The 15780-nt window shown below is 37.6% G+C and overlaps 1 protein-coding gene across 1 annotated transcript in view; it reads right to left on the bottom strand.

The window, feature by feature from the left end:
* ncmap (non-compact myelin associated protein) overlaps positions 1-15780 on the bottom strand; it is a 20620-nt gene extending 4840 nt beyond the window's left edge. Inside the window, exons 1-4 of the mRNA XM_053632565.1 lie at positions 15763-15780; positions 15523-15643; positions 14449-14541; positions 1703-1794 (exon numbers count right to left, since the gene is read on the bottom strand). Coding sequence (XP_053488540.1) covers positions 1703-1781 — 79 coding nt within the window. The 5' untranslated portion in view covers positions 1782-1794; positions 14449-14541; positions 15523-15643; positions 15763-15780. The remainder of the gene's footprint in view (positions 1-1702; positions 1795-14448; positions 14542-15522; positions 15644-15762) is intronic.

Below are 15780 nucleotides of genomic sequence, written 5' to 3'. Positions count from 1 at the left end.
AATTTCTATCTAAGGGCTATTATATAAATTCTCATTTTCAAAAATATTCCATTTTATTCAGTTTTGCTTTGACCCTGTTGACCCTGTCTTTCATGGTTTTTTTTTTTGTCTGTCCCTGATATTAATTTCCACTCTGTTAGTGTCCCACTTTTGTCAACCTCATGACGAATGAACGAAAATCAAATTAGGTGAGTGTCACAACTTGCTAAAATAGTTCAAGCCTAATCCTGCTCTAATTTCTTTTCTTTTTTCTTTTTTTTGTTGATGTATAATGGCTGTCTGCATTTTCCCACTTGTACACAGGAAATTACATTCTGTAATATGAATAATATTGTATGTTGGTGAGTTCATATCCTCACATACGTTCTCATACCACTGATATGTAGATGACACTCAACTCATCCTCTCCTTCCCTCCCTCAGATCCTCTTGTTTCTGCTCAGATCTCAGCATGTCTGGCAGACATCTCATCATGGAGGTCAGCTCATCAGCTAAAACTTAATCCCAACTAAACTGAACTGCTGTTCATCCCAGCTGATTCATCACCATGCCTGGACAACTTTCTTGTCCCACCTTCAAGTACTGCACACAACCTTGGGGTGACCATGAACAATCAACTGTCCTTTTCCTCTCTCATTGCTAATCTGACATGCTCATGTCGATTTCTCCTTTGCAACATCAGAAGGATTCGTCCATTTCTGTCCATACGGGCCATTCAGGTGCTGGGTCAGTGTCTTGTCATTTCGAGACTGGACTACTGCAACTCACTCCTGGCAGGTCTGTCTCGGAGTGCCATTTGACCTCTGCAACTGATCCAGAATGCAGCTGCTCGCCATGTTTTCAACCTTCCTAACTTTTCCCACACCACCCCATTGTTACGCTCCCTCCACTGGCTTCCTGTAGCTAACCCGCATCAGATTTAAATCTATGATGCGTGTTTACAGAGCCAAAAATGGACCAGCACCCGTTTACCTCAAATCACTTATCACACCATGCACTGCACCACACTCCCTCCGAACCTCTAGCACCACTACACTAGTGCCATCATCTCTCAGGGTACAAATAAGGCGTGCATCAAGATTCTTCTCTGTTCTGGCATCTAGGTAACTTCCCCTAGATGTCGAACGTCTAAAGATGTCCTCTTCCTAAAGCAGGGGTGTCCAATCTTATCCGCAAAGGACTGGTGTGGGTGTACGTTTTCATTCCAGTCAAACAGGAGCCACCCCTGATTCCACCTGTTTAATCAGTTGAGCTTGGCTTTCAGTAGATTCAGGTGTGGCTCCTGCTTGGTTGGAATGAAAACCTGAACCCCACACCGGCCCTTTGTGGATAAGATTGGACATCCCTGTCCTAAAGTATTTAAATGAGCACTTTTCATTTAAAAAAATTAAATAAATAAATAAATAATTATTCTAGCCTGTGCGTTTTTCTTACTATATTACCTCTCAACAGAATTTTAAGACTGATGGTATTCTTAGGATGTATTTATTTATAGAGACTTCAAAGCTCTTCTGTAAGTCAGTCTGGATAAGCACGTCTGCCAAATGCCATAAATGTAAATGTACCATTATAAATATATCCTAATACAGGGGAATATACACATCACATGTAAATGCTCTTCTTATATCAGTAATTCCTTAAGATGATCTATACAGTATGCATACGTACATTTTTCTAAAGTAACAGGGCCCACACACACTTACTCTGCATGAGGATTTGTTCTCGCGATTTGGTCGTGGCCGTGGTGAGGTTGGTCACGGGAGAAGCTGTGCTGGCTTGCATCTTCACCAGTGTGCTGAAACAAGCAAAACAAAGTGCTTTAAAACTCAGTTTTACGATTGAAAACAATCCAAGACTGTGACCTTTGAGTTAATAAGTGACTCAATATTAATTGATATTATAATCATAATGTAATCTTTTATTAAACATTTTCCTTTGCTGGTTTTTCTATTTTATCCTATTTATGCAGGAATCGTTTTGGTTTAAATGTTTAAAAATCAAGGGAATGCTGATTAACTAGCAAAACCTTCCTGGTAAAGCTGCTATTGCCTGTACAACTGGCATATTTTTTTGCTGGTTACATGCATTATTTGTAGGTCATGCTGTTATTATAACAAAGTCTCCAGCATTCTTTTTTTTTTTTTTTAACTCAACGGTAATTTATATTCACCTAGCAGGAATACTGATTATTTAGCCTTCTATGCTAAAAAGCTAAGCTTCATAGCTAAAAGCAGTAGCCCTGAAAGGAAATGCATTCACTTGAACATTAACAGTGACTGATATATTATCTGATTTCATGTATTGTTTTCTTCTAAGAAGTCTCCAAGAAAGACCACTGTTGTTAATTATCCTAAAGTGGCCATTTATTAAAAAAAAAATAAAAATAAATAAAATACTGAAATACTCAAATCAGCTTGTCTGCCACTAACAACCAAGCCATGGTCAGAGTCACTGAGATCACATTTTCCCCCAATCTGCTGTTTGATCTAAATATATTAACTGAAGCTCTTGACCTATATGAATTTATGCACCGAGCTGCTGCCTCATGATACCCTGAGTAGATATTTGCATGAATGTACAGATGTAAATAAACAGATGTGATGAATTGGTGCGTAAGTGTAGGCGTTTTCATGTAAATTTGATCACTATGAGGTTAGTTGGTAGTTAGGCTAGGTATTACACCACTGTAGACAATCCTTTTTAAACATCACCATTTCCAGTAATGTAGAAACTTTGGCCAGTGATGAAGCGATTAAATAAAATTCCTTGAATTTTTTGGAGTTTAAATATATCATTGTTCACGTATTCTGCCAGCTGTGTCCCAAGATCATTATCACAGACCATTGAATCGGGTTTCTCTTCATTGACACAGATTAAAGATCAAAACAACATCCATTGCCAACTTCCTTGTGTTCCAGAAGAGTTCAAACAGGTGTGCTGGCCATGAAAAATGTTGTGAAATAGTGACTCATTAGACTGGCACACTAGAAAATGATAATTATGAGAACTCTTGAGTGTTGCATACACCCAAAAGCTCTCTCTGAATAAATGTTTCAATCATGTGACAAAAGGTGTGACCTTGTAAATGGAAACAGGAAACTTGGGGCTGAAACCGTGTGGTAACTTGATACAGCCTCTTTCGAACAGTCAGAGCTCAGAGGTTGAGGGCTTCAGACGATTAAGTATGGTTAAGTTTAGTCGCATTGTAGGAAACGTAATCAAAATCTAAGTGTACTCAATGACATTTAATCATCGCTAATCTTTGGAGGACTTTGGAGGGATGAAATTAGCCAAGTTCTGTTCAGGAATGTTTAAATAAACAGGCTGTTTTGTTTTTTTTCCCCATCATCTTTATTTTACTTAGTTTTTCTTTATCTAATACTTTTGATTTTTACTTACCACTTAATTTAACCATTTAATCACTACCTAATTTTACTTAGCACTTTAAAAGGAAAATCTCTACTCCTTACTAACTACATTTTTGCCCACTATTAAATTTCTCCACAGTCATATACAACATCATTAAGTGACATCTTAAGATCAGTCAGCTTCGATCTAAATTTCCTAACAATTCTAAACTTTAACAGATGTGACCGTAAGAATGAGACCGAATACTCATCACTGTATCTATTTGCTGCTATGTACACTTTGTATTTATCAAGGCACTTTGTGTTGTGACAGCTAGCTTTTAGAATTCAGATCATTTGTATGGTCAGTTATTATCAGTGTGTGATTTCAAGCAGATATCGTTCCATTTTGTAAATCTGTCTTGTACTTTTATTTACAAACTTTGGGTAAATAGAAGAGTTTATACATTCTTTCTTTAATTTAAGTGAAGACTTAAAAAGTGTTTTAATCTTTACTAGAGATGAGTCCTTGCACACCTGTTACCACCTCTGGTTCTGGTCAGTAATTGAGATAGTGTCTCGTCAAGGTTTAGTTGGTGATGGCCTTAATGGGACGATCTTCCATTCTGCTGAAGGGAAGTTTGTAAATTTAAATGCCAGATTGGTCAAAGGGGTCAAAGGTGTTTAGTAAATGTGTTGTGAAGGACTTTTAACCCTCAACTACTTACGTAGCTCTACAGAAAAGTTTCATCCTTGCTTTGGAGAAAATGGTCTGCTCAAATTACACTAGCATCTGTTTTAGAGAGGTGTTGCCTTTACATTTCCTGAGTCCAACTTATTACCTTATGGATATATTTCTCTGTTTTTTTTACTGCATCTGACCAATTTGACCAATTTATGCAATCATTTCACGTCATTATTGTGGAAAAAGCAGACATTCCTGCGTACTTTTAGCATAGAGGAAAACAGCATATTTCTCTTCTCTGCTAAATCACTGTTTAGGTCTTTGCCACTTAACATTCTGGCAAAACTGGAATGAGCATCCTTATTTCTGTGGTAAATGAAACTTTTTTTGTCACTTTGTCAATAACTGGCCAGCATTGCCTAGTTAGCAAACTACCCAAGTTAGTTAACTTGCTACATGATACATTTTCAACTTTTTAGATTTTCATTAAATGTTTACATATATCTAAGAAATCTTACTGATCTCATCTCCTTTGAGGCCATGTTAGTTCACCTGACAGCTCCTGTAGTTACTCATAGTCAAGCCTTTTCTCTATACAGGTATGAGTGTATACTGGGATGATTTATAATCTGTCACCCAGAAGAGGATGAGAACCCTCTTGAATTAGGTTCCTCTCAAGGTTTCTTCCTCATGAAGCATTTTTCCTCGTCACGGTCACCTCTGGCTTGCTTATTACACCTGGAGTTCTATAAAACTGCTTTGTCTATTGGTAAAAGTGCTATACAAATAAAACTGAATTTAAAACATTTCATTGCAGATCTAATTCTAGATCTGCATAAATTCTCCTTCTGTTGGAAGAAACAAACTAAGAACTCCCTAAGTACGCTCAATTGAATTTGAATACTCCAGCTGGAACCTCAGGTCCTGCCTGTCATCGTGGGAAGCAAAACATTTGCATTGGCTATAAAAGCTGAAAATACTGCAACACAGAAGAAAGAGCTCAGTTCAACCACAACCACACACACACACGCACATCTTATCTTTACCAGACCGCCATTCCAGTTGATAAAATGTGATGAAGTGTCCTAATGGCTGCCTGTCAAATGGAGAAACATGATGAAATGCCCTCTAAGGTGCCACTACATGCAGGAAAACATGATGCAGTGCCCTCTAGGGTGCTCTTCCAGTGAAGAGTATATGATGCAGTGGCCCTATAGGGTTCTACTACATGAGAGGAAACAAGATGAAGTGCCCTAATGAGTGCCCTTCCAGTGGAGAAAATAAGATGCAGTGCCATCTAATGCAAAAAAAAAATAAAAAAAATAATAATTAGATTAAGTGCCCTCTAGGTGCTCCTACATGCAAGAAAATGTGCCCTTTAGGGGCCACACTGTGTGTAGAAGGTGCACTTTGTATTTTTTTCACCACTGCCCATCAGGCAGTGATTTTTTCAGGTACATATATCTGATGACCCGTCTGCTACACACCTGATCATCACTTCCCTAGTCTCGCAAGCCTGACCTCTAGCTTTCATTCAAGAGCTTGATTGCTTTTGTCACTGAATGAGAGAAAGAATCATAGACTTTAACAGGAAGAGGCAATTTGACTGACACCTGACTGTTCTGGGTTTGTTTTTTGGGTAAATTTGCCCTGTTTTCTTTGCACCAACGTCTTTAACTAACTTTAACTTTAATTAAGTATATCACTTAATGAACTTCTGAACACGAAATGTCGTGAAACTAATTGTAACTCAGTGCTATATCTGATTCTGAAAAGCACAGATAGCCAATCAGATTGCAACCTTCAAGACACTGAAGCTAATGCTCAATAAATGTGCAATAAATAGCAAATGTTTGTGGGCTGTAGGAGGAGCACCAGAGGATGAAAACTAAAACACACCTGATCATTACATCACCTGTGAATTACGCACTTGAACATCACACATACACTCCTTATAACCGTGTTCACTACACACCTAAACACCACATCACATTACTGTCAATCACACACACGATCACCTCATTCCTAAACTACACACCTAATAGCCACCTACACATTTTCATCATACACCCAACATCACATGCCAAATCCTCCCATTACCTGTTTACTGCACACCTATTTATCATACACCTAATGATTTCTTCACCTAGCCACTACACACCAGTAAAATCTAAACCATAGCTAAGTAATAATTCACCAATCGACTCAAGATATATAATGAAATGTAATAACATTATAATGTAATAGCAACAATGAATGAAAATGTCAAGGAAATGTCAGAAAAGTGGCACAGTCACTAAACCCACAATGCATTCGTAAAGCGATCTGGCAGTCATGTGTATAGAATTAGACTTGAAACCGATTCATTTCCATTTTGGAAACTTAAAAAAGAAACACGATGGAGATCATTAGAGAAAACTGTTCAGTTTTAGTTGATTACAATCACTGTAGCATTTTGCCAACTAAATCTAGACTAAAACTAATAATACTCAAATTAGCTAAAATGTAAATGATTCTATATTTATTGTGCATTTTCATCAAACGACCAAGACTAAATCTAGATTCCAAAATACACATACCTGTTAGTCAGTAAGTGATGAAGTGATTAAGTGTGTGATGACCACATCACCAGTCCCCCTACACCATCACCAGTCCTGACCATCATCACCTACCCAATACACCTGATTATCTTTCCCTACACACCTGGTCACCTCATCACCTACCCAAATACACACCTGATTATCTTTCCCTACACACCTGGTCACCTCATCACCTACCCAATACACACCTGATTATCTTTCCCTACACACCTGGTCACCTCATCACCTACCCAATACACATCTAATTATCTTTCCCTACACACCTGGTCACCTCATCACCTACCCAATACACACCTGGTCACCTCATCACCTACCCAATACACACCTGATTATCTTTCCTTACACACCTGGTCACCTCATCACCTACCCAATACACACCTGGTCACCTCATCACCTACCCAATACACACCTGGTCACATCATCACCTACCCAATACACACCTGATTATCTTTCCCTACACACCTGGTCACCTCATCACCTACCCAATACACACCTGGTCACCTCATCACCTACCCAATACACACCTGATTATCTTTCCCTACACACCTGATCACCTCATCACCTACCCAATACACACCTGGTCACCTCATCACCTACCCAATACACACCTGATTATCTTTCCCTACACACCTGATCACCTCATCACCTACCCAATACACACCTGATTATCTTTCCCTACACACCTGGTCACCTCATCACCTACCCAATACACATCTGATTATCTTTCCCTACACACCTGGTCACCTCATCACCTACCCAATACACACCTGATTATCTTTCCCTACACACCTGGTCAACTCATCACCTACCCAATACACATCTGGTCACCTCATCACCTACCCAATTCAAACCTTATTATCAGTCCAATTCACAGATAGTAATCACACATATCACCTCATCATATACCAAATATACACTTGGATATCTGTTGACTACACACCTGGTCATCACACACATGATCACCTCATGTTATAATCATGTCAATAGCCAGTCAAAAACTCAATCACAGTTATTACCGCCTTAGTTGCATAGTTTAAACATAGGTTTACTGTACAGTACTGTGCAAAAGTCTTAATATTACACTCCCATTTTATGACTATTGTATTACTGTGTCAGTAGAAAAGAAATTAGATGTCCAAACAATTTACAGATAAAGGTTTGCATTTTGTTAGGCTGTGATAGATCATGTTACTGATAAAACATTATAGGCATTGTTTGGGATTTTACCTGTAGAGACCGAAGAAGCCTGAAACAAACTATCAGCAAATTTCCCTAGAAAACTGCAACACAGTGTACCCGAGAGAATTTATGTCATTTCACATGCAAAGGAAAATCTGGATGATCGAATTCATTTTTATTGGTTGTTTTACTGGTTAGTCTTCAGTAGAGTTATTATTTGGATAACATGAAACGTTTCTAAGCTATTTTCATTCACCCCTGTAACTGTGTGCTTGGTTTCGAGGTCTACATCCATCTTTACAGCACTCCTGATTTGTTCTGTTTGTTTTAGGATTAGCTACAAGCAGCAGAACAGAGGCAGAACATTAAACAGTCATAAAAGACAACTTGAATGTACTGTAAAGGTAAGCCATAGGTCTAGTCTGCACTCTCTCTCTCTGTATCTGATGACACAATAAACCTTTATGGCCTTAGTTATCAGGAGAGCTGACAGACAGCATCGCTAGCAGACCTTTCCTAGCTGACTTTTTAATCCTATATTCAGTGGTGTTGTAGTATTGGCTGGTGGTGTTTGTGTGTATGTGTGGGTGTGAGATGGGGAGTTGCTAAAATAATGATGAAAATGAACAGTGCTTTAACCCACAATCATGTTTCACCATCCAATTTATTAGGAGCCTTCATGCAATTATCCAAGCAGTCAACTACAGGCCAGCAGCCCAATGTATATAATCATGCAGAATGATCTCAGTGACTTTGACCGTGGCATGGTTGTTGGTGCCAGATGGGCTGGTTTGAGTATTTTAGAAACTGCTGTTCTCTTGGGATTTTCACACATAAGAGACTCTAGAATTTACAACGTTCATGAGGTGAGGTCACAGTGTTGATGAGAGGGGTCAGAGGAGAATAGCCAGACTGGTTCAAGCTGACAGGAAAGCTATAGTATCTCAAATAACCACTCTTTACAGCTGTAGTGAGCAGAAAAGCATCTCAGTTGGACAGCTGAAAAATGAAAAAAAACAAAACAAACCCTACTGTAATCTCCAATCTGTGAGTAAGTTGTGTCTGCTGTAGCCCCAGATTCCTGTTCTTGTCTGACATGAGTGGAACCGATCACTACATTTGTAAAGAGTAGTTATTTGAGTTACTGTAGCCTTCCTGTCGGCTCGAACCAGTCTAGTCATTCACCTTTGCCCTTTCATATTAACAAGGTGTTTCTGCCTACAGAACTGCCTCTCATCGGATGTTTTTTGGTTTTCACACCATTCTGTGTAAACTCTAGACACTACTTTGTGTTAAAATCAGGATATCAGTAGTTTAGTTGAAAGTCACTATTATTACACCCCCCTCCCACCCCCATTCTAATGTTTGTAATGTGAACATTAACAAGTGTCCCTAATAAACTGACAAGAGTGCATGTTATGAATATATATTAACACTTGAAATATGCACAATATCATAAATATAATGCATTTATTCAATTTCCTAAAAAAGGATAATTTCACAATATCTTAGCTCTCAGAAACAAAAGTGAAAAAATATTTAAAAAGTAATATTGTGATTAGAGTAATTTATGTTTTATGTTATGCAACATCCTAACAAATGATCCTAGCTTATTAGGTGGTAAGTTTATACCTACAAAATGTGTAATGTATTAATATACAGTACATTAATATAAATTATAAACAGGTACATTATTATTGTAAGGAATTGTTTGCAATATATGCAGCATTTGGTGTGTAATCAGTAAGGCTCAGAATTTCCCCACACAGATGAATTTCTTTTGTTAGTTTATTTTACCAATCAGGGCATTTCCGTCCGTGCTGCCATGGCAACTCATTTGAGTCGTTTTGTTTCGTGTTACTTGTGGTACGAGTAATTAATATAACTGCTGTGCGTGAAGAAAATAGCCCTCAACAAGTGAGTCATCTGTTGTATTCCGTTTAAAATAAAGATTAATTATAGTGTAATGGGTGAATTTGAACACACCCACTTGGAGTTCCCAGAGAGGAAGTTAATGCGCAAGTGCTGATAACTAAAATATAGCTCCAATTTTGTCTCATCCAATCATGTGCAACACTCACACCCAGCCACACCCAGGTGAACTGAATGCACCTCGTCATATAGTAATCGTTGTGACATCTAGCCTGTTCGGTCTTCTTTTTGTGTCTGTGTGTGTGTGTGTGTGTGTGTGTGTGTAGGCTTTTATATCTTGATGGTGACCAAATTTCCCCCACCAGGATAGAACATCTGACCGTTTTGACCTTGTAAGGACATTTAGCTGGTCCCCACAAGGAAAACTGTTTTTTTTTCCCATAAAAACTGCAGCTTTTATTAAAAACAAACAAACACCTGCTTTAACACCTGGGATTCACAAATTCATACTTGTGTTTTGCCACAATTTAGCAGATTAAATCTTACACAGTGTTACCCTTAACGGTATATCTCTTGTACATTAAGATAAAGGATATAACGTACCTTTGAAACTTATTTAAGGCATAAAATTAATCCTCAAGAACCACTATTATACCTCTGAGGGTACATTTCCCTTATTTGAAGCCTGAGGAGAAAAAAAAAAATGCACTAAATAAGCCTTTACACAGAAGTTAAATAAATAATTAAATTCCATTTTTATTTGTATAACGCTTTTAACAACGGATATTGTCACAAAGCAGCTTTACAGAAATATATAAAAGTCTGCCTGTAATGCTGTGATTGTGGCCCTGCCTTTCTAGTCATCTACTACTTCGTGTACATTTATACTGAGCTGACAGGTTTATTTTAGCTGTAATATTTCTATCTCTGCTATCTGATCTGAGGTTGCTAGTCCGCAGGTTATTCTCTACAGTTCATTTACACAGATGAGTCTTCTGTAAAATCTGCCTGGAATTATATAAATTATTCTGAGATTATAATCATAATGGGTGTGGGAAACTGTCTGGCCCTTATAGAACCTATAAATTTGATGTCAGTTTTCACAACCATGTGTGTGTTTATCCATCTGACTTTTACTCCTTCTTCTCTTGCGCAAGCAGGAGATGACTTCCTTTTTGTGAGTTCCAGCTGAACTAATCTTCTCTCTCTCTCTCTCTCTCTCTCTCTCTCTCTCACACACACACACACACACGCACAGTCAATGTGTATAAAGTTCCCATTGGTCAATATTTAACTAGTAAATCCCTAGCTGGGAAATTCATTACAGAGCAGGTGCGCTCAGTGTTTTCAGCCATTGTGTTGTCATCACATTGAATTTTGCTTCAGTAGCAACCATTAAGTTGTCTCTCTACCTTCATTCACCTTTGATCAGACAATGGTCCAATTCATCAGACACCTCCAGACTGTGGCATGTCTTTCAGACTTTAGTTCAAGGAGTCTAAATTAGTTGAGCTTTACTTCTGGAGGGATTAACAAACTATCTCAAAGTTTCAAAAGCTAGATTTAGCTAAATTTATGTCATGTATTTAAACTTAAAAAAAAACCCAAAAAACTTAACATAACATAATTTAAGATAAGGTGCATAATAGACAGAGAATCCTAATAGTACTGTTATGGTAATATTTATGCATTTTTTCAATCGCATTATAATTATCTGTGATGCCAATTTTAGCATTAACAAGAATTATCATAGCAATTAACATTACAGAGATGAATATTCTATTAAGAAGGTTTTAGAATTAATAGTCAAGTTTTCATCGGAGAGAACAGATAGGTTCTGCCTTTAATACTTTCTTTATCTGCCTTAATAAAGTCATGTGACTTTGCTTAAACCAGTGGTTCTCAACCAGGGGGCGCGGAGAGATCGGAAGGGGGCGCTAATCGTTTAAGGAACAAAACACAGACAGGGCATCGTTTGGGCACTCTGTGTATTTTATTGCTTTTCAAATAGAATGTGCATAAATGAAAAACCCCGTGTTCCCTCTCTCTCTGTATTTTCTTTTTGCTGGGGAGAGGTGGAACTTAGCCTGCCTTTTATCTAGCTGTCAGTGCAGACCAGTGTTGCCAACTTAGTGACTTTTCAGACCCCTTTAGTGGCTCTTTATTTTTTGCAAAAAAAAAAAAGTCTAACGACAAATCTAGCGATTTTTTTTTGAACAAACCTTGGCAACTTTCCAATTGTCGCCAAAACTGTCCTGCAAGCGCAAGGTCTTGCTTTCCATCTGCACTCACACCTCTCTCTGCTCTGTTCAGTGAGTCGCTGAGAGCCAGAGATTGAATAATATCATGGCTAACGAGATGCGCCCTTCGTTCCAATTTGCATAATTCATATGCAAACGTTTTTTTAGAATGCAAGATGAATGGAATGCAACATGTTTTACATTTAGTACATGTTATTACAACCAAGTTCTCTTGTTCAAAGTTGTTATAGTGTTCAATAACATTTTTCATAATACATGTTCCATACCTGTCCGTTATATAGTTTTATAAAAGTCATAAAAGTTTTTTTTTAAATCATAAAAGTTATGAAAAGTAATTAAAACAAGTACAAAAAAAATCTATATCAAAAACAGATTTATAGATAGATAGATAGATAGATAGATAGATAGATAGATAGATTTTATATAGAATAGATCATCATTAAACCTGGTCTCCTCCACAGTACACAAGGTTGAGTACACAAGTACCCAAAGGAACTCAAGGAGCTCAAGGAAAAGTGCAGTTATTCATTCAAATAAGTATCCTGGTAAACACTGAAGTATAGCTTAAAATCTTCACTTAAGTTAACAGAGAAAAGTGTAAATTCTTAAAATTTACTTAAAGTATGAATGTAAAAGAAAAAGACGTCTAGCTCAAATCACACACTGATCACAGGTTTTCAGGGAACCAAGCAATGTGGGAAAACCAACAACAGGCTACCCAACACCAGTTTTATTCCTAATCTCTCAAATGTAACCTAGCATGATGACAACCCTGATGACACAAACTATTTGAATGCTAGAAGCTAGCCGTCACAATACAAACTGCCTTCATAAATGCAATTAATCAATTGCACAGCAAATAGATTACAGTGATGGGTCATAAGTCTCAATCTTACTGTCACATCTGTTAAAGTTTAGACGTGACAACAAGATTGAGACCCATTACCCGTCACTGTAATCTATACAGTAAGTAAATGTCAAAAGTGTTAGGTGAAAGAAAAAAATTGGAAGTGAAGATACTTAAATTCGAAAAGACCTTAACTCAATTTATTTTTTATTTATAAAGAGCTTTTAACAATGGACATTGTCACAAAGTGGCTTTATAGATATCCAGATTTCGATTTCGATTTATGAGCAAACCCGAGGTGACAGTGGCAAGGAAAAACTCCCTGAGACGACATGAGAAAATAAAACCAGCATTCAGTAACAGGAATGTTTCTCATATTACAGAAGCAGATCTGATGATAAATTTGAATTGTTCCTATTTTCATTCTTGTTAAAACCAGAACTTCTACATTTGACTACGGATAGCCTTATCATCATCAACGATCTTATCATCATAGTGATATGGTCAGTGGTCAGTCAATGATAATTTTCATACAAATGGGTAGAAAGCACAGATATGAACAAAAAAAAAATCTCTCTCTCTCTTTTTTTTTTTAAAAAAAAATTTAAGTTCACTAACTGTAAAAATCTCGACCCCCTGAACTAGACTTTTTGAATGAGTTTAGTTGGACTATTGTATTAAGGGTTACTCCAGTGTTTTTTATTTTTTTTAATTTTACACATAAACAGATGCATGTGCATGAGCATTTCCAATCCATGTGCCGTTAGCACACACATGACACTTAACACATCTATCTGCACCGACAGATGAACAGAAATCCTAGTGTAAGAAGTGTAAGGCCAGTTGTTAAATCCTGCCAGTAAACCTTTTTTGTTTTTAATTTACTGAAGGTGTATGTAAATGAATCTCACATATACAGTATTGTATACAGTGGGGTCCAAAGGTTGCAAATCTGGGAATTTTTTTTTTCCATTTAGAATTTTGAAATATTTAAAAACAAAGAAAGTAAAATGTCCAATCTCTTCAATATTTAATTTTCAAAATTCTGCACTATTTCTAGGTCCCTGTTCAAATGTAAGAAAATTTGTGATAGAGACCATGTTAACTACTTTGTACAAAAGGTCCAAATTTTCCTTATGTCTAATCTCTTTTATTGAAGCTCTGAGACTTTTGGATTACACTCTGTACAGTACTGGTGTAAATAAACTGGATTTGCCACCTATTTTTGTACCAACCTGGAATCACCAAAATGTCACAATAGGACATCGGTACCAGATTGTTTGGAATTGAATCCCTTCACAAAACTTTTTTTTTTAAAAGGTTCAGCGCAAGTTCAGTCTCCAATTTTTAGCCTCAAGCAGATTCTGTTTCTATGGCTGAGGCTTAAAAAGTGCGTTGGCGTGTAGAGAAAGAGGACAGTATCAAATGTAATCGAGCCTTGAATACACAAAGTCAAAGTCAGGTATGTTAACTATTCACATCCACACACACTTCTGTTTTCACAAACAAGCACACACAACAGACACGCAAACAGCACGAAAAGGAACTCAACAACACTGCTGTTGAACTGAACAATCAAAGTAAACACACTATACACACAGAACAGAATAGATGGTTAGAGCTAGATTAGACGGTGATTATGAGTTGGATAAATGTACCTGTTCGATCACACCTGCTTGTGGAAAAATGTCTCCCCACAGTGCAAACCCCTCAGTCCACAGAACAGGGCATAGTCCAGTAAGGCTGTGTGGCTGATTAAAGAAGAACGCCAAAGAAAAAAGGACCATTTATCAGAAAGACATGGAGAAAACTGTGTTCGAGTTTGTTGTGTGTACCTGGCTGACAGGTGTGTGTGGCGCACTCTACTGTGGTGAATCGGAGAGAAGGAGGCGGCTGGTTTTTCAGGTCTGGCCTGGCCCCCTAGGCGTGCCGCGCTGTGAATACAATACATGCTGATCTCATACTGATCTCACGTGCACACACGCACTTATTGATCTCACACAGATTTCACGTACCTACCCACACCCACACCCACCTGTATGAAAATAAATAAATAAATAAATAATACACTCCTGTGCCACAACTATGCAAATCAGATCGTTCTGATAGTGGCTGAGCGATAATAAATAAACCTGTAGTATCTTATCAGTCAGATTTAAATGGGCAATGAGAGTGTGTATCCGAGACCAAATTTAAACTAATGGCACAGAGACATAGACACAGATTCTCCATGTGCTCAATCTGAAGCATAAAAATATTAGTTTAAAGGAAAACTCCATTGTCGTCCCACATTATCTCTATCCACTGCATTCACGTGTATGACTCCCTAAGACAACAGCTGGCACATTTCAATATACTGAGAAAAGACCAGTAAAGCCTATTAATTACTTGCTGAATTTTGTCAATGCATGACATGAATTCAAAGCTATAGCTGTTACATGCATCAGTAAAGGTGTTAGGATCATACAGGCTTGAGTCAATACATACAGCCTTGAGTCAATTCAGCCAATTTATTTATGTATTTATTTATTAACCTCCAGTAACACTTTATTCTGGTCAGGGTCATGGTGACCACCTGCTGAAAAAACCTCCAAGAAACTATAGAAACCATCACAGAAATTCAAATGGCTTTCACTACAAATACCATTACAAACCATCAGCTCCTAACCATTAAAACCATTAGCAAATGGTTTTCATTACATAGTAGGAATATTAAGGACGTAGGAACACACCCTGGATTGAATGCCATTCTACTGGATCAGTACGTTCATGTATCTTCAGTAACGCCTTATCCTGGTCAGGGTGACTGTGTAAACAGGCTTTCTGTTGTCGTCTCAGTACAGTATGTCAATGCTTGTGGTGAACACACACACACACATACACACAAACAGGTGGACAGTAATCATGTTGAAAAAATCTGAAGTATTCCGTTTATCTAACAAGGATTTGTATAAAATGTCACGTGGCCATACATTGTTGTTGGATTGTCT

The sequence above is a fragment of the Ictalurus furcatus genome, chromosome 9 (genome assembly GCF_023375685.1).
Source record: "Ictalurus furcatus strain D&B chromosome 9, Billie_1.0, whole genome shotgun sequence".
In the NCBI taxonomy this organism is placed as follows: domain Eukaryota; kingdom Metazoa; phylum Chordata; class Actinopteri; order Siluriformes; family Ictaluridae; genus Ictalurus; species Ictalurus furcatus.
Note: the sequence above shows the minus strand (reverse complement) of the source record. Positions and strands in the feature narration are given on the sequence as shown.